The sequence below is a fragment of the Vulpes vulpes genome, chromosome 6 (genome assembly GCF_048418805.1).
Source record: "Vulpes vulpes isolate BD-2025 chromosome 6, VulVul3, whole genome shotgun sequence".
Lineage (NCBI taxonomy): Eukaryota > Metazoa > Chordata > Mammalia > Carnivora > Canidae > Vulpes > Vulpes vulpes.
Genome location: NC_132785.1, coordinates 60,008,110 through 60,030,243, shown reverse-complemented (window position 1 = coordinate 60,030,243; position 22,134 = coordinate 60,008,110). Strand labels below are relative to the sequence as shown.

Below are 22,134 nucleotides of genomic sequence, written 5' to 3'. Positions count from 1 at the left end.
TACGCTCTGTCCCCAAGATCAGGGGCAAGGTAGGAGTTCCATTTTCCCTACCTCTACTCAGCATCACACTGGAGGCTCTAGTTGAGGCAGTTAGATAGGAGAGCAGTTAGGAAACAAAAATACTCATATTGGAAAGGAAGAAAAATTGTCATAGATGACCTAATTTTATATATAGAAAACTGAAATGTTCACAGTATATACCTAATAAGTTTTACAGATTAGCTGTATAAAAGAGCCACACACAAAAATCAGTCACATCTTTATATACTTGAAATTAACAATCCAAAAATAAAATTAAGAAAGTAGTACTATGTATGCTAGGGTTAAAACTAATCATACACCTAGGGAGAACTTAAAGGAAGGGGGTGGAAGAATTGCACACTGAAAATCCATAAAACTGTTGAAAGAAATGAAAGCAGACCTAAATAAATGGAATGGCACCACCATGCTCATGGATTAGAAGATGTAATACTTTTAAGATGGCAGCAGTTCCCAAAATGATTTCAGATTGAATGTAATCTCTTATCAAATTCCAGTGCCCCCCTTTTTTTTTTTTTTTTTCAGAAATGGGAAAGCTGGTCTTCAAAGTTATATAGCAGTGCAAGCCACACAGTCTTGAAAAAAAGAACAAAGTTGGAAGACTTACACATCCTAATTTCATAACATATTATAATGTAGAGCATTCAGAGGTGTGGTACTGGCTGCCATGAGTATAGACAGCCAGTAAAAGAGTAGAATTGAGAGTCTGGAAATGAATGTGTTCATTTTTGTTCAGTTGATTTTTAACAGGTGTTCCAAGACCAGTCATTGAAGAAAGAATAGTCTTCATTAGGTGGTGCCGGGACAGCTGGATATCTACACACAAAACAATGAATTTGGGCCTTAGTTGCATACCATATATAAAAAGTAACTCAAAATTGATATCACACCTAAAGCTGTAATATTTATAGAAATTAACATAGGTGTAAATATTTGTGGATTAGGCAGTGGTTTCTTAGATATGTCACCAAAAGCTTAATCAACAAAAAAAGATAAATTGGATTTCATCCAATTATTTCATCCATTTCAGAATTAAAAACTTACATACGTTGAAGGACGTTATTGAGAAAGTAAAATAACCCATAGAATGGGAGAAAATATTTGCAAATCATATATGTGGGAAGGGTCTAGTATCCAGAATATATAAAGAACCGTCATGACTCGAGCAAAAAGATAAATACCCCAATTGAGAAAAAGACAATGTCCAAAGCAGAGATTTTTCCAAAGGACATCTGCAATTTGGCCTTAAGTAAGTACAGGAAAAGAATCGAAACATTAGTTATCAGGGAAATGTGAATTGAAACCACAGTTGGACACTTAGTATTAAATTAGTGATACGGTAATAGGTATATGTTTTATTAGCATTCAGTAAGAAAGATGAGTGACTTTCAAGTCTGTGCACCAGCTTTTAACAGGTGATGAGAGTATATGATTTCTTCTGGTGATGGTCATGGGTACTGTTGTTTGTTCTTTGCACTTATAATGGGAGGACAAGCTAAATTTCAGATAGAAGTTAGTACCAATAAAAGTGGAATTCCCTTCCCTTTCTGCATTCTGTGTTCAAGAACCCCAGCTCGAGAACCCTTAGAGCAAAACCTCCAGGAAAAGTTTTGAACTGGCCCTGAGGCTGTGGGTGGGAGCTCATTTCTTGTGGAGTTAACACAAACGTGAACTTGTACATCAGGCTTCAGTTCTCCTGCCTTGGGCTTGGTGGAATGCCAGTTGGCTGTGGGACTGGGAACCTTTTCTGCCCTTGCCTGTCCTATTGGAGCTCTTGGACTTTCCTTCTCTGACCTAGCTGTCTTTTTTTTTTTTTTTTTTTTTAATTTATTTATGATAGTCAAACAGAGAGAGAGAAAGGCAGAGACACAGGCAGAGGGAGAAGCAGGCTCCCCCGACATGGGATTCGATCCTGGGTCTCCAGGATCGCGCCCTGGGCCAAAGGCAGGCACTAAACCGCTGCACCACCCAGGGATCCCCTGACCTAGCTGTCTACTCCTTGCTGACTTTCTTGCTTTAGGCTCTTGCTAAGAGCAGGAGATCTTAGTCTCTTTGCTGCTGGCTATTCAGAGCTTGTGCCATGTACAGCCTAGTTTTGTCCTTCCAGGAAGCTCTCTGGAAAGGGTTCTCTCTCTCCTGCTGCTGAGCAGTGGTCAGTCAGTGTCCTGCCCTAGCTGCCCTGGGTTTGGCTGTTCTACAGCCCAAGAATGAGTTTCTTTTTACCTGAAAGAAAAACTTATAGGTGGCCTCTGAGCTTTGCGGTTTCTGGTATGGAATCATTAAAAATAGTCTCTAGGTCTTCTAGTTGGTATTTTACTGTGAATTGTTGTAAAAATATGGGACCCCTTAAAAAAAATATGGGACCCTTTAGCCCAACCAGCAAGAACCGGTATCCAGCTTAACATTGTTTATCTTCTGTTAGGAAGTGCAAAGGTGGGCAAAAATAGAGCACTCTAAGAATTTACGGATATTGTAAATGATTAGAAAGTACTTTCAACATTTGGGGAAACGTTTCTAATTATTTTTGGCTATTACAAAGCAGTATGAATGAAAACATTTGGTGTTTTACTACTGCCACCTAGAGAAACTATCCGTTAGGCCTTCAGGAGCTCCCCATGGGTTTTCTCCCCAGTGACTGAGGTGAGCAAATTATGCCAGTTTAAAGTAAGAATAACGGAGTTGGTGTTAATTTACTTGATTTTTATTTTTTGCCTTTGGATAATTCTTGTCAAAGGGTGAGGGGCTTCAATAAGGAGCAAGAAAAGATGGACAGATAAAAAGGTCTTTGCAGAATTTGGAAATTTTCGAACTTACTTAAGTGTTTACTTAGATGCTCCAAAAAGATTCTAAAAATCTACACCCTTGGCTTAGAAAGTCAGTGAATGAACAAGAGATTAATGCAGTGACTGCTTTAGGGAATATCTGTGGGTGCATTGGCACTCTTGTTATTCTGTTTCTTTTATAACTTTGCTAAGAATTACTGAATTTATAAGTTTACCATATAGAATATCTTATTGTTTTGTCACTTCTGTGCCCCACCCCTGACACATTGGTTCGTTCATTTGCCGTGGATGTTATCTTTCCCTGCCTCGGGTCTTACCACCTCCAGTCTCCCTGCCTTGGGTCTGGAACCACCTTAGCTGCTCTGGGTGTGGCAGAAGTGGGAACTCTGGGGAGGTGCCTGCCTGTTGACAGTTGGGAGTTGGGGTCTGTGTGTAATAATAGATCTGTTTCTTAGAAACTAAGCTGCTTGCTCAGAAAATTACCCTCCTCATTTCTGTTTTTAGTAGGGAGGCTTGGCATTTGTCCAACAGTTAATGAGAAATCATGGTACAATTATGTCACTTTTTTTCTGTTTTTTCTGTGTTTGACCCATGGTGAAAATCAAAGAACCTTGAGTGGAAAATGCATCAATGAAATAAAAGCAATTATGTTCTGGCCTTGGTTTTTTTTCCTCTATAACTATATATTTTTCAGAGGATTAATTAAATGCTAGGGTGTACCTATTCCTCTCGGTGTTTGCTGGGAGAGTGATTGCATGCAACTTTGCCCTCAGATGAAGTGATGCTTTCATAATTTCGAAAGACTGAATTGTCTGAGTTTTTTATCTTTTAAAATGTCTTATCGCTCTTACTGATAAAAACTGATAAAAACCTGACTGTGCTCTATCAGGGTAAATTAGTGTTTTTTTTTTTGTAGAAACTAGCTCTTCTCTTTAAGCGAATAACTGGTAAATACAATTCATATGCAATTCATCTGGTGTTGAATGGTAGGCTACAGAGCAATCATAGCGTGATAATTGGGTGACCTTTCAGGTTACTCATGGTGGGCTTATAACATTTTTTAAATTTTCTGTCAGCGATAATTGAAGTATATCTTACAAAGTGATAATAGCTTCATTATAGTAGGACCAGTTATTCCTCAAAGCAGTCACTAGTTATGTGTTTAAAATTAGGGAATATAAATTTAAAAATCTAAAATATAAAAATCAATAAATACTTTTGTAATTGCAATTTATACCTAAAAATAAGAAATTTGCATTGAAAATACAGATAGTGCTCTTCATGACCATAAATTATTGGCATTTATTCAAATATCTACTTACAAAGGAGATTGACTGTAATTGATATCATCTAGCCCTGACTTAAGGATTGAATATAAGTCGTTAACATCATTAAAAACTTTGTTTCCTTAAATATTTATCCTTGGGAGTAGATTTCCGTGAACAGAAGAAAATGTCTTTTTTCTTTGATTGCCTTGGGAAAGTTATCTTACTGAAAAGTTTTTTTATTGTCACCATATGTTCACTCATTGGCTTGAATTACTTAGTTCTTTTGGATAGTATTTTTTTCTGATTTAAAAATACTAATTGAAAATTTTTGAGCCTGTTAACAGAAAAAGTTTATTAGTAATTTCATCATGAATAGATGACCTGTTAATATATTTTCTGTATTTCTCTGTGTCCATTTCACTGTGTATACTTGGAATTTTATAACCCTTTAACTTTTTTTAAAATTTAAAGTAAACAATGAGAAAAACCTTTCCAGCCTTCATTGAATATATTTCTGAAGCATATGATTTTGCATTCCTGCTTTAACCAAATAAGGTGTTGTGGTTTTTTAATAATGAAAATTCCGTGCTATTAAATTTTATTCTTCTGTACCAAGGCTTTATAAAGCATGATCTCTGAAACTGCTGTATAGCATATAAAAGTGTATTTTGTGGATATATTCTTTTTTTTCCCCCTGGGAACAAGATCTGTTTTGTTTTTTTTTTCCACTAAGTTCTCAGTTTGTGATAGTTAAGAATGAACTTTAGTTTTAATGACTACGTGATACTATTTTGTAATTTGTTATATATTCCTTTGTCTTTAGTAGTGTATTGGAAAGTGTAAAGTACCCTGGCCAAAAATATATTACTCCAGTAATGCAAGGATAATATTCATAATTTTTTCATTTATATTCACAAATGAAACTGGCTTATAGTTTCCATTTTGGGTATTACTATTATTATTATTATTATTATTATTATTATTATTATTATTATGATTTATTTATTTGAGAGGGAGAGAGTAGGGGAAAGGGCAGCGGGAAAGAGAATCCTCAAGGAGACTCCACACTGAGCCTGGACCCTGATGCAGGGCTCAATCCCAGGACCCTGAGATCGTGACCTGAGTTGAAATCAAGTCAGCCACTTAACTTACTGAGCCACCCAGGCATCCGTTTTGAGTATTATTTTTATAAGGTTGTGCTAGTGTTACAGAGATCCATAAAATAAACTCAAGCAGTCTGTATATTTTTCTGTGGTCTAGAATACTTCAATGTAACAATGTCTTTTTTTTTTTTTTAAAAGTGAAGTAGGCATTTTACATTTCTGATTTCAAGTTCTCTCTCCTTGGGTAAATTTTGGTTATGTTTTGCTAGGAAACCATTAATTTTATATTGTTATATAATTACTACAAATATTTTAAAATTCTTTAAATACATTTGTCTCTGTGGATATACTTTCCTGAGGGTTGTATGTTGTTCACCTGGTGATTTGGAACTTATGTAAGAATGACCAAAGAGGGACTTTAGGTATGTTATGACTTCAGTGGATTTACAGTCTTGCTAGGGAGCTGAGTGCTATTGGTCACATGGTCAGTGCTGAGTCTCAGACCATTCAGCTTCTAACTTAAGACAGTACCAACTACTGAGGTTCTGGTTCAAATGCCATTTCTCCCTAAAATGAACTAGGGCTCCTTGGGTGAGTGGCTGATTCTTGGTCTAGGGGAGAAGGAAGATGAGCCTAGAGCATCTTCCATACCAGAAGCAAGGAAGACTAAAGGTCAAGGCTAAAGGACTTTGCAGCTAGCTTGAAGAGGCTCCTGTCATCCCAGAATGGGAAACCTGGAGTGCCAATAAGGATAATAAGTGTATGGACTGGAACACAGATCCATATAACTCCATGTTCATGATGATAGAACACCATTGGAAGCTGGAAAATAAAGATGTTACCAAATACCTCAGCCTCTCTCGACCTGGTCAACTTTCTTCCCTTTTAATCTATTCATCAAATTAATGACAGCAAGAGTTTCTGATGAGGCGTCCTAGCTCAGAGGGAAAGACAGTGCATTCAGAAGAAGGTGCTAGCTGGCTCAACCACTAGACGAATGCCATTCAGAAGGAAACCTAGACCCTACATCATGTCCAAGGTAAATCCTAGAGGGATGAGGGACCTGAGCTATGAAAATAACATGGCAGGAATGCTGGAAGAAAATTATGTTGGATGTCTGTGTAACCTAGGAAGACAAGAAACTCAGAAGCCACACAGGATGATGTTTACCTACACAACAAAAATGGAGCAAAGCAAAAACATGAAACATACTGTAGATGTTGGTAAATGATTAACTTACAAAACTTTGTAATACTTGCCTCACAAATGGTCATGATCCCTAATATAACAAACAGTTTTCATATATTGATGAGAAAAGGACAAAGTCAGTAGAAACATGGGTTGAGGAGATGAAAGACAGTTTACAGAATAAAAGCAAATGACCACCCATATGACGAAAACGGCCCCAACTTCCTTTGTCAGAATAATAACAGTACAAGCAGCCATGCTTTCACCAGCTGATGGGCAAAATCTAGAATGGCGCATCCCACTTGTGGGAGTGTCTGTGGACACCACCGTATGGAAAGGAAGGCTGGCACATCTGTAAGGATTAAGAATTGCTTTGACTCAGCGGCTGTTAGAAATTGAGTTATAGAGCTAAAAGCACTAGTGTATTAGGACATCACTGAAAACTGAGAGTGGTGCCCTTATTGTGGTAGGAGATGGGCTAGAATCAGTAGCAATTTAGCTCTATTTTACCCCCCACTCTCCGTGCCCTGTTGTCAGGAGGCAAGCTGGTCGGTGGGGTCAGCAAAGGTGTTGAGCACTGTGAATGGGGAAGAAGCTTCTGAGCAAAGGTGGTTCTCAGAAAGGTCACTTAACGGCAGTGCTGCTTGGTAGACTGGTACTGCCTGCCTGCCTGCCTATCTGTCCACATTAGCCTGTAGCCAGCAGTCCACGAGTACGGTATGGCAGTGTTGGCCCCGCTGTGTTCCAGACTTGCACATGGACCTCTGGGCAGCGGCCCTCACACCCAGACCCTCATAGTTAGCAGAGGTTACAACAGATAATCCTCTTGAGGATCATAAATCTTCAGGAAAAAGCCTGTTTCATTATACTTCCACTTAAAAAGCCTGGAACATCTAATCATTTAGAGAGTGATGTAGCTAAAATGCTTTCTAAGACAAGTTTCGCTGTATAAAGGCTCAGTCTCCTGTATCTCAAGAGCTTGGCTTTCAGAATGGCTTCTTCCATGTTGCCGTTAGTGGATAGTGTGCCGTGTCACATTCTGATGTTGCTATGTCTCTTTTCTCAGTTCTTTGTAGCCTCAGATCCAGCAGTTAAAACAGACCGGCTATGGCAGGACAAGTACACCTTACGGAAATCGATGATCCCTTCCTTTATTACAATGGATCAGTCCAGGAAGGTAAGGCCAGAAGGGAGATTCGTGGTTTTGATATTTTAATCTGTATCTACCTGTATGTGCCTGCATCAGGTGACAAAACTTATCATCTTAAAATGTTATTGCATTATAGAAGTGTGTATTAATTGAATGTGTTGACCTATAAATATGTGTGTGTTAATAATGTCTTTTTAGAACTCACTTGATACTATCCCAGATATTCTTGTTAATTTTTAATTAATAGTTTGTTGCTCAGGAATATTTGTAGTAGTTGAAGGGTCAATGATTTTTATGTAAAAGTAACTCTAGGATGTTTTCTTTTCTAGGTCCTCTTGATAGGAAAATCAATAAATTTCCTGCACCAGGTTTGTCATGACCAGACACCCACTACGAAGATGATAGCTGTGACCCAGTCTGCGGACTCACCCCAGGATGGTATGATGGTGATCGCTGTGGTGAGGGTGTTGTGTATATATATTGCTGGAAGCATTTTTTTGTCCAATAGGACTGACACGTTTTCTGAATTGTTATCCAGAATACCTTAATATATAGTGTGATGTGTGTAAAATATTACTATGTAAATTTTGAATTCCCTTTTTTATGTGGACTTAATAAGTATTGGACTAGGTGTGGCTGTTTTATTCATAGTAAATTACTCTTAGTAATCTGTATTATTTTTAAAAAATGATACAGCGATAGTTTGCTGAGATAAGAAAGGAAAACTGTTGCTCTTGGTGGCTGCACCTATGACAGCGGCTTATTCAGGAATCAGCAGGAATTCACAAGTGTTGATTGTATTCAGAGTGCTGCCCTGCTCTAGATGTTCTCTGGTTCCCTCATTCACCATTGTCCTCTCCTACTTTTCGCATCATTGCATGGTGTTTTGTGCACGGACAACTTTCTGGTCTTGGCTGTTTCTGTTCGCGTGCTTATTCTGACTCATGCTGCATATGGCACAGCGTGGCAGATGTAGGCAAGATGATACCAATTATTGTACATGACAATGACTATGCCTTTCATTAGCTTACGGTCTAGCTATGAAGATAAAACATGGAAAATAAAATGAAATAATGAATAGTAAATACTAAAAGATAAGAAGTGCTAAATGAGATGTATGGATAAATTGCTGTAAGTGTACAGTGCTGTAGGGTTGGTGGTAGGCAACTATGTGAATGCTAGACACCAGAACTTTTTCACCTGGCATCACCAAACTTTGTATCCTGTGCTGGTCCTCGCCTCCCCTCAGCCCCTGCGACCTCCACTTGACCCTCTGCTTCTCTGAGTTGGAAAACTTCAGATTCCACAGACAGGTGATACCAGACAGTATTTCTGTGTCTGCATTATTTCTCTTACCATAATGTTCTCCAGTCCATCTGTGTTACCACAAACAGCAGAATTGCCTTCTTTTTTTAAGGCTAAATCATATTCTCTTGTGTACATATGCCACATTTCCTTTACATATTCATCTGTAGATAGACGCTTGGGCTGCTTCCATATCTCATACTTAGGAGATTACTTAATGCTGCAGTGGACATAGGCTGCATGTATCTTTTAGTGTTTTTATTTTCTTTGGGTAAAAAACCAGTAGTGGAATTACTGGATCATATGGTAGTTTTTTATATTTAACTTCTTGAGGACCTTCCATACTGTTTTCTGGAGGGTCTGCAGCAGTTTGCATTCCCGCCAGAAGTGCATGAGGGTATCCCTTTCTCCGCATCCTCACCAACACCTGTTGTTTCTTCTGTTTTTGATTCTGGCCATTCTAACAGGTGTGAGGTCGTACCTCCCTGTAGTTTGATTTGCATCTCCCTGATGATGAGTGGTGTTGAGCATCTATTCATGTACATTTTGGCCCAATTTGATTTTTAGTATCTGAGAGGACTCACTAGATGAGGTCTCCAAGGTATTGGAAAAGCTATGTTGAAAATCCAGACCGAGGTTCGGGCCAGCTGTCGGGCTTTGGGAAGTCCCTGTGTCACCATGCTGGTTAAGGACAGGGCCCCTTAGTGTAGTGAATACTCCAGCTGTTGGGGTCAGATGCCTCTCCCTCCTTGCCCCAAGTGCATTCATCACAGACAATTTAGCATATACTTCTTAGGGATGCACAGACCCTAGTTCTTAGAATAGAGAGAGATGTGACCCAAGAACAGATTTTTGGGAAATACCCCAGTTGACGAGGTAGAATAATGAAGGAGAGCCAGGAGACTTGTGTTGACAGATTTTGACCTTTCCCTATCACCCAGAGAAGACAACTAGCTCAGGCCACACAGTGTGGTACCCGTGCTCACTGTGGAGACGTGCAGACAAGGATTTTTGCCAGTGAGGCAAAAGTCGTTATGAGGCCTGCAGTCGTGCCTGGTGGATTATGGCCACTATTGAGTTCTTGGACTGCTCCCATTGGTTACGTTGACGACAGCTCAGCCCCTTGTCCTCCCTGTAGCTTTGGGCTACAGGGCAGGGGTTTCTTTGCCATTAGGCTAGGAGTATGGTTGGAAAGATAAAAGATAGGAAACCTGGAAAGACTGACAGGAACACAAAAGGGGAAAAATTGAATTTGTATTTCACATTTGAAAAATTTTGAATATTTGAAAAAAAAAAAAGAAAAAGAAAAATTTTGAATATTTGGAAGTGTGACCAAAGAGTAGAGTCCAGTTTTACAAATGAGAGTGGAGGATAGGCCCCAACTGTTAAGTGTTGTCATAGTTTTTAAATAAAATCAAATACTTAGTTTTATAAACTGTCTTGTGCCATAGAAGTATAAGTTAGCAGGAAAAAGCTCTAGTATGTGTGTAATATCCTTGTGCTATTTCTTTGCAGTATAAAACTATGGAAACGTTTACTTTTTTATGTTACTGCTTGGAGTTAGGCCTGCTTTTATTCCACGTTCTCTGAAAAATCTCCCCACACGTCTTCCCCCATGGTTAGCTTCATGTCGTGGCTGCATGTGACAGCACCAGACCTTCAGCCAGACTAGCCATTCACGGAGCTCAGTCTTTACATGTGCCATCCTGTTTGTTCTTGAGATGGGTTTCAAAAGTGTCATGTAGGCACGTGTAGGCGATTTCAGCATTGAATACCTCCCTTATACTGCACTTTTCATCAGCGTGTTTTAGTGTGGTTTTAAGTTCATTACACTGTAGAGGATAACTTGACCTTTATATCTGGAAATGACCAGCTGCTATTGGGGCTCCTCTTTCTGGTCACAGTGCACAGGCTGCTTGCACAGACGGCCACACAGCAGCATTTCCAGTTTCTGGGGCTTGGGGCTCACGCCTTCCTGAGCACACACATGGCCTGTCATATCTGTCTCTGAGGCCATTTGTGGGTTTTGGCAACGGCTTTTGTACGTGGCAGCCTTTAGTTTTATCTTTATTAAAATACAGATTATAGACGTTTGTGTACTTCTCCTTTTGTTCTTTACAGCTGCAGATGTGTTCACAGATTTGGAGAACGCATTTCGGGGGAAAATTGATGCGGCCTATTTTGAGACCAGCAAGTACCTATTGGATGTTCTGAACAGAAAGTACAGCCTCCTGGACCACATGCAGGCGGTCAGGCGGTACCTGCTTCTTGGCCAGGGGGATTTCATAAGGCACCTAATGGATTTGCTCAAGTAAGAAGACTGCATTTTTATGAATACACATAGATTCAGCATGATAAAGAGTCTTAGGGTTCTTGTTTTAAAGAATCAATTGCATTAGAGGAAAATGTGTTGAATCCTCATAGAACATCCTGGTAAGATGAAATCTGAAGAGATAAAGTTCTCACATAGAAGTCCTTTCATTTGTTCATTTCCCGTGCCTTGGAGATATTGTGGCACTGACAGTCCAGTGTCCAAAGGGTGTGCAGTGGGTCACCCTTAGAATCGTGATGTCCATATGTGTGATTGTCCTGATTTAATGAGGATCTCTCTTCCCATCGGATCTCTGCAGGGGATTATATAATAGTTCATGTTGCTACAGGCCAGACTTCAATTAAAAACTTTATTTTTTAACATATGTGGCACATGTAAGTATTTTCAAGTGAAGCAGAATCAAAATTAATTTTTTGAGACTTAAGTGTTTAACTTTCCAAAACACTTGGCAAAATTCTATTGACAGTCAATTTTGTAAAACTTTTTAAAGATTTTATTTGAGAGAGAGAGAGTATGTGCGTGCATGCACGTGTGTGTAGAGAGTGTGTATGCATTTATGTGCGTGTGCTTGTTCACGCTCTGGGGGAGGAGCTGAGGGAGAGGGAGAAGCAGACTCCCCACTGAGGAGGGAGCCCGATGCAGAACTCAATCCCAGGACCCTGAGATCATGACCTGAGCCAAGCTAGTTGCTTGACCCACTGAGCCACCCACGTGCCCCTAATTTTGTGAAACTTTTGTACTCATATTGTAGTTGTTTCTTTTTCATTTTAGTGTTTATAATTTGAACTCTTTATGATTTTGAGTTTTTATAAATCTCATTAAGAATTCAAGTAACATTTTATTTTTTTAAAATCTGTTAAGACCAGAACTTGTCCGTCCAGCTACAACTTTGTATCAACACAACTTGACTGGAATTCTCGAAACTGCTGTCAGAGCCACCAATGCCCAGTTTGACAGCCCCGAGATCCTCAAGAGATTGGACGTGAGGCTCCTAGAGGTACTGTGGTCCTGGTCCTGTGTAGACAGTGAGCTCCCTGGCCAGCCCTCCCATCAGTGTTCCCTGTTTAAGTGCATGTAGTCTTACCTGGTGGATGGGGGTTGTGCCTGCTGCTACGTGATCTTAGGTGGGCATAGGACACGCAGTGCTTGCCACAGGCCTGGCAGTGCATTGTGTAGTTAGCCTTACTCTTGTTAATGGTAATGTTGCAGAAGCCACAGGTATGATACCTGTTGGACGTTCTGAACAGAAAGTAATAATAATACGTATCAAAATAATAAGATTTATCAAAAATCTATGTTTTTAATTTCAGTTTGATAGAAGATGACTTTTTTTTTGGGAATGAATATCAGAAACACTGTACACTGTTTGCTTAGCTATGATAAAGGACCATTAGCAGAGCCTGTTCGGTTTTTAAAATGTTGACTTTTAAAGGATTTGGGACATATAAGGCAGTGAGTTTCTGCCATAAAAATACAGTGACAAATTTGAAACAGATTTTATCATATTCATTAAAAAATACGCCATTTTTTCCACAGTATCTGTAGAGCACCTCTTAGGTGCCTATTGTTTCAGTGCTGAGGGTACAGGAGTTGGCAAAAAGATGGAGTTCTCATGTGGCTAATGCTCAGAACTATTGAGCATTTTTCCAAAAATTGGGCTTTATTTTACTGCCTTTTCTTTGAGGACTGGCTGGATCCTTTGGCAGGAAGCCTAGCACTGGTGGGAAGGCCTGCAGTTTGTGTTTTTGCTCCCAGGTCTCTCCAGGTGATACCGGGTGGGACGTGTTCAGCCTGGACTACCACGTCGATGGGCCAATTGCAACGGTAAGGCAGTGCTGGGTGACGTGACATCAGCCACGGCTCCTCACATCGCTAGCCGTCATGTTGTTGTAGAACTGGCCGTCTTCTCAGTGAGCTTCTAGTGCAGGCAGGCGATTGCTTAACATCTGGGTGAGACCCACTGAATGAATACTGAAGCAACAATCGCTATGTGTTTTAGATGATCATTAATGAACGCTGAGATGGTCTATAATTTTAAGGATTCTTAAAAATACCATTTGTTCCATCCTAGGTTTCAGCAGGTATTTAATAAACGGATTGCTTGTTGTGCTTCATTGTTCTTAGACCATAGCTACTAATTCAGGATAATGTGAAAGGAACCACAAAGTGTATTTTACAGGAGTCACGTTTTTACTGTTTAGATCAAATATACTTAGCGTTCATTGAAATGGACGGGAAGAGGCTGTACGGTTATCTGTAGTGCATTTGCTGCGCCTCACCAAAGTGCTATTCCTGTCCACGTCAGTCCAGATGGGGAGGGGTGTAACCCCAGGAGCTCTTTGTGTCTGCAGTTAACTGAGCCCCTTCCTTCCGGGTGCATGCTGTTATCATACCAGAGTAAACTCCTTTGCCAGGAAATGTCCTTGAGCTGACTTCAGTCATTTTACATCTGAAGGAGGACATTCATCTCTTTAGATTATTGTTAAGAGGTAATATAATTTGGCTCTAAAATTTCTCCAGTTGTGAGCCTCACCCCCACCAGGCTGCTTTCCAGGGCGTCCTCTCCCTGCTCTTGCTGTGCTGTTGCAGCATGCTTGCTGCGAGATGGGGGCTCCCAGTATGTGAATGCAGAACTGCTCTCCTATTTAATTTTTTGTCACATTCAAATTACTTTTTTTCCTCATTTGACTTGTATCCTGAATAGTTGTAGATACTTATTTGTTAAAACATTCTGTTCTGGAGCTCTTGGGTGGTTCAGTCAGTTAAGCGTCCAACTCTTGATTTCGGCTCAGGTCATGATCTCAGGGTCCTGAGTTAAAGCCCTGTGTGGGGCTCCCTGCCGGGCATGGAGCCTACTTTAAACAAAAAATTCTGTTCTATACATTATTATTTAAATCCAAAACTTTGATATTATCTACTTTATTAATATTGAGTACGTTGCATATTATTTTTTTCTTAGTATAAAAGGTACCATAGTAAAGTATTTCTTATTTCAGAGTATAAGTGCCTTGAATATTAGGTAGATTGGACATGTTCCATATACACAGTTCCTTAATTATTTCACAATATTTCAGATTTACTGAGCATACAGTTAGAAGTGGCATAGCTTGTATATAAACACGTGGTTATGCAGTATATTTTTTACATTTTAGATTTTTGAAAGCTCTAGTCAAAACAGTCAATAGAAGAACTTTGTTACACATTTATTTTTTAAAAATTTAGGATGGATCTCTGTCTATGGCTAACAAGTCACCTGTCCACTCCAGCAGCTGGAGGGCACGCCTGGGAGGCTACTCTGGGAAGGAGAGCAGGGCTGGTAATGAATTAGCAGGATGTGCTGGGGACATTGTATGGGAGGTGATGTCTTGCACATCTGGCTTTTGCTGTTCCAGTCCTAGGGCAAGCCTCTGTCTCAGCTTGTTACATTTTCAGCTAACTGGAATATTTTATTATTAAAAATACACTTTTAGATCAAATTTTGGAAGAAAATGGATTTTCCTCTTTTTCCTTATTAAACATTATATTATCTGTGTTTCTTTTCTATTCTCATTAATTGAGATTGTCATTTTTGTAGAAAACTTAATTATGAGGACATACCTTATGTTAGTCACATGATTTTTATCTTTTATGACAGTATAATTTTAACTTCTTGCTAATTCTGTGAAGAAGGACATGTAGAGATTATCTCTCATCTCCTCACTTGGGTACTGGATGGGATAAAATCCTTCAGTTCTTTGTCCTTGATCTCCCGGGAATTAAATAAGGTGTCGGAAACTTATTTAATGTTTTTTCTGAACTGTATACTGCATAGGCAGTGAACTGAAAGACCATATACATGCCAAAATGAAACATGGAGGGTATTTCCCCTATACAAATGTAGTGGGAAGGAATGTTTTCTCTGAAACAGTTACTGTTTTTAAAGAATTGATTAAACTGGATGTTTAAACTGCACATTAAATGTGCTCTGGGAAACCTGGCACTTAAAGGGTCCCTTGAAATAGCATTTGTATAACAAAGATTTCTTTAATTCATTTATAAAATTGTTTCCTTCAGTCACTGTTTATAGTTACAAAAACAGTAGTGTGGGCAGCACAGCAAAATAGATAATCCCCAAAACATTCACAGTTGATTTCAGAGTCCATTCAAAACAGTTCCTAACCATTCCTGTTTAGATGTGCCGTCATGAGTTAGTATTCAGCACCTGCCAAATACTGGCACAGAAAGGCCTACAGAAAAATAGACAGGTAGTCCTTGTAACATATGAGCAGTGCCAAGAATATACAAAAAAGAGAAGGCAAAGCAGTCTACAACGAAGTGCTAAAATTGCAAGGGTCAAATGATAAATATTCTGTCTGGAGAAAAGGGACATTGGTGAGACCAGGGAAAAGTGTGTGGCCTGTGTCCTTGGGGGCCATGTGGGGTGTGGGAGTAGCTAGGGCATAGGGAGTACCTGGGAGTGGTGTGAGGGGGAAGGTCTCAGGCTGAGGGGCCATGCACCTGGGGTGGGGAGGGGCAGCTCAGAGCTGCTGGAAGCAGAAGCCCTACTTGGGTAGGCTGTTCCTAGTTCTTTGTGCTGCGAGGGGAGTGTTGGTAACAAAGGCGACGCATTCCTTGTTTGAGGTGTCTGGAAAAGGGCAGACATGTGCCCACATCTGTTCTGCACACCTTGGTGTCAGAAACATGTTTGGCTGTCATCTGCAGAAAACCCTGTTACGTGTATGCATGGGACAGATGGGCACTAGAAGATTATTTGTGGTTCACCTGACATGCGTATTTAACTGGTGTCCTGTGTTTTTATTTGCTCAATCTGGCCCCCATAGGAGGGAGGCGGGCATGGAAGGAAGGCCTCACCCCACCCCTGCCCATGGGGCTCATCCTCCTGGGATGTGACACCGCTGGCCATTTTGCAGTGAAAGAGCCATAAATACGTATGTGAAAACAACCCGGAGCCCTCTTTACAGGCTGGAGATTGTTCCAGGCCCATCCTCCATGAGATTTGCCACCCTCTTATCTCCCTCAGGTGGGCTCAGGTAGAAAAAACTGCTACGGAGCCAGAGCTGGAGTTGGAGTTAAGAGTCCACATTTTCGACTATGGTTTAGGCTCAAAGTCCCGACGTATCATTTCCTAACCGTGTAACCTTAGGCCTCTGTTTCTCAGTCTATAAAATTGGTATAAAAATATCTACCTGCTGTTCCTGTGAGTTTGCTTGACATGATGCTTAGCACATCAGTAATGATCCTTTCCTGAAACTTATTATAGTATAATTGGTTGTGTACAACGTAGAGTTTATTAGAGTTGATTGTGTATGCTTTGGCTTTTTTTGCTTAAAGATAAAAAGATGAAAGGTGGAGATCTGTCCGGGGAGGGGGGGAGGGGGGCTTTCATCACAGAGTACTACAGTCTGTCTTGTGCTGTTCTTCACAGGTATTTACCCGAGAGTGTATGAGCCACTACCTGAGAGTATTTAACTTCCTCTGGAGGGCCAAGCGGATGGAATACATCCTTACTGACATTCGAAAGGGACATATGTGCAATGCAAAGCTCCTGAGAAATATGCCAGGTAAATGCACTGCTGGGCAGTCAGGGGGCCTGCGTTGCAGCCTGGCAAACAGAGGAGTGCATTCATGCTTTTGGATTTGGCTTTTGTGAAAAGGCTCATTTGTAATATTGCTTATCTTGATTTCTGTGCAAGTCAGAATGTGAGTCAAATTAGATTGTTTAGATCATGAGGTTTTTTTCAGAGTCACATTCGTTTGTACTCTAGTGTTTACATATGGATTTTATTTTAATTTTTAAGGAAAGCTGCTTAATAAATTGCTGGTTCACTTAAAATTCACTTAGTATTTTGATTAAAGTCTATTTTGGAATTGCTTTAATGTTTGTTTTGGTTCATAAACCAGGACGTGGAAATATTTTGTAATATTACTTTATAATTATAAGCCATAATAAAGATTCTCATGTCAGCTAGCCAGGTTTATTTTAATGTTACAAATACTGAATAATTTCATTCATTTATGGATAATTTTGAAATCTTCATATTGAAATTCATTTGGTCAAAACCTTTGAGAAAGTATTTCAACAACGTTTCTCTAAAGAGAAGTGACACTTGTAGGTTCTTAATCTTTTGGTGAAAGTGCTTATTGAAAAAGGAGCCATTGATTGAAGACAGGCACGGGTCATCTGTACATGTTTACTAGGTCAAGGCTGATCCTGGAGCAGCTCCCAGAGTTCCAGAATAGGTATACCCCGAAGCTGGGGGCCTGTGTGTTGACAGATATATTCCATGTCCCATGCTTTCTGAATTCACAGCTGGTCTTTTCCTGGGGATCAGGATCCCCTTACGTTCCTTGCCTTGCTTTCTCTGGACTCACTTTGTAGAAAATTAATAATAAGGAGCCTCTGCTATAGCTGGGAAAGAAGCAAGAGAGAATGTTTTCCTTTAGATACCATAGTGGTCGTGGACAGGAAATACTGTCTTGGAGCATTTCCAATCCATGAGGGCTGCCTGGCAGAAGGAGGCATCCGTCACTCAGAGGACCTCACGGTCTCCTGCTCTTCACTGTGTCCCTCTTTCCCATGGTGTGTTGCGGGGTGACTCATGCAGTCCACTGGGTGCTCGCTGGTGAACTGTCCTGTTGCCAGCCTCACACCCTCCCCTGGTGGCATCCGGGCTGTGGCGTGAGTGGTGTGGTGCCCGCGTCCTCCCTTCTTCCTGATTTGGACGGTCTCTGGGTGGTGTGTACGCTCTGTCACAGGGAGGCCTCTGGCTCTAGCTGTTAGCTGGTTGTGACACATTGCTGATTTCAGTATCATCTCACCAGGGTCAGCATGAATTTGCTCTTCTCATGTATTGAAGTAGTCCGCAAGCTTTTTTCTCCTCAAGTCACAGACTTCTGATTGATTTTCTGTGTGTGGGAGAAGTATTATGCTTTATCTTGTAGAGCATTAATCACTTTAACATAACTTCATGGTGTTACAGAGAGCTTTGTGTTAGCTTCTTTCACTGACCCTTTTTTTTTTCCCATGAATATACTGCCATAAAGTTTAAGTATATATTTATATGCATCTAAATATTTCTTTAGATGAATTAGAGATGGAATAGCTGAGGTAGCAGGTATGGATTCTATTTTTACTTTACATTTGCAAGCACTAGTGCTCATACTTCAACTCTGAGTGCACATCATCAGATGGTGTCAGGGAACGAGGTGCTGATTGAGGGCATGTCCGCACTAGCAAAGCCCTGCCTAGCGGCTGGCTGTATTACTCTTGTTCAGCTAACATCCATTTATTTGAAAAATTTTAATGCTTTTTAAATGGTGAGTATAAACAGTTTTTTTGTCATTTGTGTTTCTCTTTTCGGGAAACTAGTTTTTTACTCATGTTTCTGTTGGGGTGTAATATTCTTTTAGTTATAAGGAATATTTTAAAGTTGTTAGTGTTCAGGCAACTAAATGAGCAGAAATCAACTAGCTACTTAGCTTTTGTTAATACAACAAATTTAGAAACATCCCGCCAACTATAAATCTGAGGCAGAAATACAGAAAGATTATTTAAAGTGCTCCTGTAAACCACCTTTGGAGCTTTTCACACATGTGCAGTGTGTATAACAGGCTTGGTGTATGTATACAGGATCATTAATTATTACCACAAATATCATTTGAAAAATATTTATCAAAATATTTTAATAATAGTGAATAGTTACACTTGAAAATGATTTGCTTAGTATAGGAGTTTTCAGTATTGGTCTCCCAAGATGTTTATGCCTGTTTTTATATATTTGTCTTTCAGCTAGACAAAAAACAATTGTTGATACGAAAATTGTTTAAAGATTTGGGTTCTAAAAAAAAAAAAAAGATTTGGGTTCTAGTGGTATGGAGTCTTTTTGTTCTTGTTGGATTCAATTAATCTAAAAAGTATTAGAATTAGTAGCAACTAAATTTGTATTTCATATTGCAGCTAACTAAATGAAATAGACAAGTATGGTTAAATGAGCTTGTATTCTTTCTCTTCTTTTGTGTACCGGAGGGACCTAGATGGAGGTCCCCCCCCACCTGGGGAGTGGTATTAAAACGATCTCCTTTTTGGTCCTTATTAGAAATAAAAATGAACGTGGTGGAGGTGGGAGATGCGCCACCACAGGCCCTCTGCTACATTTTGTTGGTGTAATTGGCAGCTGTTTTTCTTCCTTGTGATTAATATAATGATAATGTTCATCCTACTGTGGACAGTGTTCTAGACTGCAGAAATGGTAACTTAAAAAGTGAGTAGACATTTTTCTCTTCAGAGTTTCTCTCTGTATGTATCATCTTTGTCTGCATGGATGAGTAGGTGCCCCCCCCCCCCCCCCCGGTGATTAGAGATTTATATGGAGTTCCCTTGTGCTGGACCCGTAAGCCATGTGGTTCATGGTCAGCACAGATGCTGAGCGGCACTGGCTAGGTGAGTCTGTAGGCCACCAGCACTTGGCTGAGGCCATGAGCTCATTTCCTTCCTCTGCCTCAGTTCCCTCATCTGGGGTGGGACAGCAGCACTTGCTTCCTGGGGTCACAGGGACTGAGTCTGAGTAGTGCACTTACCTGTGCTGCCCAGGGGTGGGGGGGCTCTATGCTGGTGTCATTGCTGCCTGCCTGGCCATATGATGGACAGCTAATGGCCTCTGCAGGAGGACCTTTGTGGTGATTAGAGATTCCACACAAAGGAGCTTTGGAAAGTCCTGATTCCTACCAACTTCTTTGAACCCTTAGCTTTGAGAAATAAATGAGATGGGTAATTTGACCAAGTCACTTTTAAATACAGTAGCATTAGTTAGAAACACAGGCTGAAGGAGGTGATTTGCAATTGTGAAGAAACTGTTTTAGGGTATTTTTTTTTTAAAGAAACTTAAAAAAAAAAATCATTTTAACAACCCTTCTCACTGTAGCACCTCCAGATGAATAAGTGCGAGTTGGAGATGGCTCAGCTTTGTGGTGAGGCTCTTCCAGAGCCTGCCTTGCTCAAATCAGGCTTGAAGTTCTCCCAGCATCCCATAGAGGGCAGCACAGAATTACAAATGTGGATCTTACATTTCCATCCTAAAGAATCTCACAGAAGAACCTTTCTTCTTGGTTGTGTGTATGAAGTTGTCTGCTGTGAAATTAGCCTAGTGAGAGACATATTATGTTTATGTAGTTATTGGACCTCAGTGCAAGTGTTGCTTTGCTTTTGAGATTCTTTTTTTTTTTTTGAGATTCTTTATTTGTAGGTCAGCCACAGCCATAAAAACACAAGCACTTATATGTGAAGTATGTATTAAATGTATTTTCAGGGTGCTGAGTAACAAGATCCAAGGGGTATTTCTGGTGTAAGTTAGATTTTTTTAGGCATTAAAGGACCAAATTGTCCCTTACAAATTCATTGTATTTATGAATTGGGTTCCTAGTCATTTGTTAGAGAGCAACTAGGCCATGAGAGGTTCTGAGTATAGGTCTAGGATGTGACTTCCCATGTAGGGAAGACTTGCAGCACTGTAGGGACTTCAGACTTCCATTATATGAGTTGTTAGGTTCCTTTTCAGTGTGCAGTGCCTCTGAGCAGTGGCCACAGGTCCCTCAGAAAATAAAACTCAGAGGTTTTATTTTGGAAGAATGTCATTGAAGATGCTATTTTGTATACTCATTTATAGAAGAAAAGATGGTTGATTTCTCTAGAAGGAAAATAAAGTATTTGGTAGTACTTTACACTGTTAAAGGGAAGAACACCTCTTTTAACATTGTTGCTAATTTGCCTTGGTCAGGGAAGGCCTTTGAACAGGGTGTGCGTTTAAAAACACAACACGGGGGAATACACTCATCCACCTTAATTTTTGAGGACGAAGTCACTCATTCAGCAAATGATTGTTGAAGGCCTACTTTGTGCTGCCTGTTCTTGGTATCCAGTGGTGGATATGACAGACAAGGCCCCTGTGGTGGCTATGAGGGCAGGATGGACATTTATTTTTTTTTTTTTTTTTAAGATTTTATTTATTTTTCATGAGAGACACAGAGAGAGGCAGAGACATAGGCAGAGGGAGAGAAGCAGGCTCTCTATGGGGAGCCAAATGCGGGACTCAATCCCAGGACCCCAGGATCATACCCTGAGCCAAAGGCAGATACTCAGTCTCTAAACCACCCAGGCATCCCAGGATGAACATTTAAACAAGAACTTAGAATGCCCTGTGATGAGTTGTTTGATGTGGAAGAGACCAGGTGATCTAGGAACATGAAAAGGACACACCTGGTGGATGTGGGTAGTGTTCAAGGGCTCTGCGGAGGCATTGGTGTCCAAGGTAGCACCTGGGTGGATGTGAGCATGTCAGTGAAGGAAAGGGTGTGGGGGTGGGGAGGATGGGCCAAGACCCAGGTCTCGAGGGCTTCACAGGCTGGGTCTTGGGTAGTCTGACTTCAGTGGCAGAGGGAACCACAGGAGGACTTGCACCAGGGAGTGGGACACACTCAGATTTGTTTGGTTCTAAAAGCCACTCTGGCATCTCTGAGGAAAGTGGTTCTCAGAGGCAACATTGGAGGTTGGCAGAAGCGTTGATTGTGATCCTGTGGGAGGGTGGCTGTGGTGGACACAGCACCCTGGGGCTGGGGAGAGTGCACGGACTTGAGGGAGCTCTGGTGGGCAGGGCTGGGTGATTGGGCTCAGCAGGGCGTTCACCAGGCCCTGCGCACTGGGGGAGGAACACTTTGGGGGTAATCCTTCTGTTTAATTTGAGGTGTTTTTAAGAACATAATGTGACACATCTGGTTGGATTGATCTGATGAAGCCCAAGACAGATCAGAACCAGAGATAAAGATGTAGATAATTCTGGAAGCCACGGAATTGAGTTTGCCTCAAAATGGGGTGAGAAGGGAAAAAAAAAGGTCTTGCAGCAAAGAGCAGCAAAACAGGCTCTCCTAAATGAGATGAAGAAAAACAACCAGGAAAATGGGCAGTGGACCTGGA

General features: G+C 40.5%; 1 protein-coding gene across 1 annotated transcript in view; it reads left to right on the top strand.

The window, feature by feature from the left end:
• TUBGCP3 (tubulin gamma complex component 3) overlaps positions 1-22,134 on the top strand; it is an 82,913-nt gene that overhangs the window by 35,035 nt on the left and 25,744 nt on the right. Inside the window, exons 12-17 of the mRNA XM_026008846.2 lie at positions 7,448-7,558; positions 7,861-7,969; positions 10,958-11,147; positions 12,030-12,165; positions 12,924-12,992; positions 16,594-16,729. Of these exons, the coding sequence (XP_025864631.1) occupies positions 7,448-7,558; positions 7,861-7,969; positions 10,958-11,147; positions 12,030-12,165; positions 12,924-12,992; positions 16,594-16,729 (751 nt within the window). The remainder of the gene's footprint in view (positions 1-7,447; positions 7,559-7,860; positions 7,970-10,957; positions 11,148-12,029; positions 12,166-12,923; positions 12,993-16,593; positions 16,730-22,134) is intronic.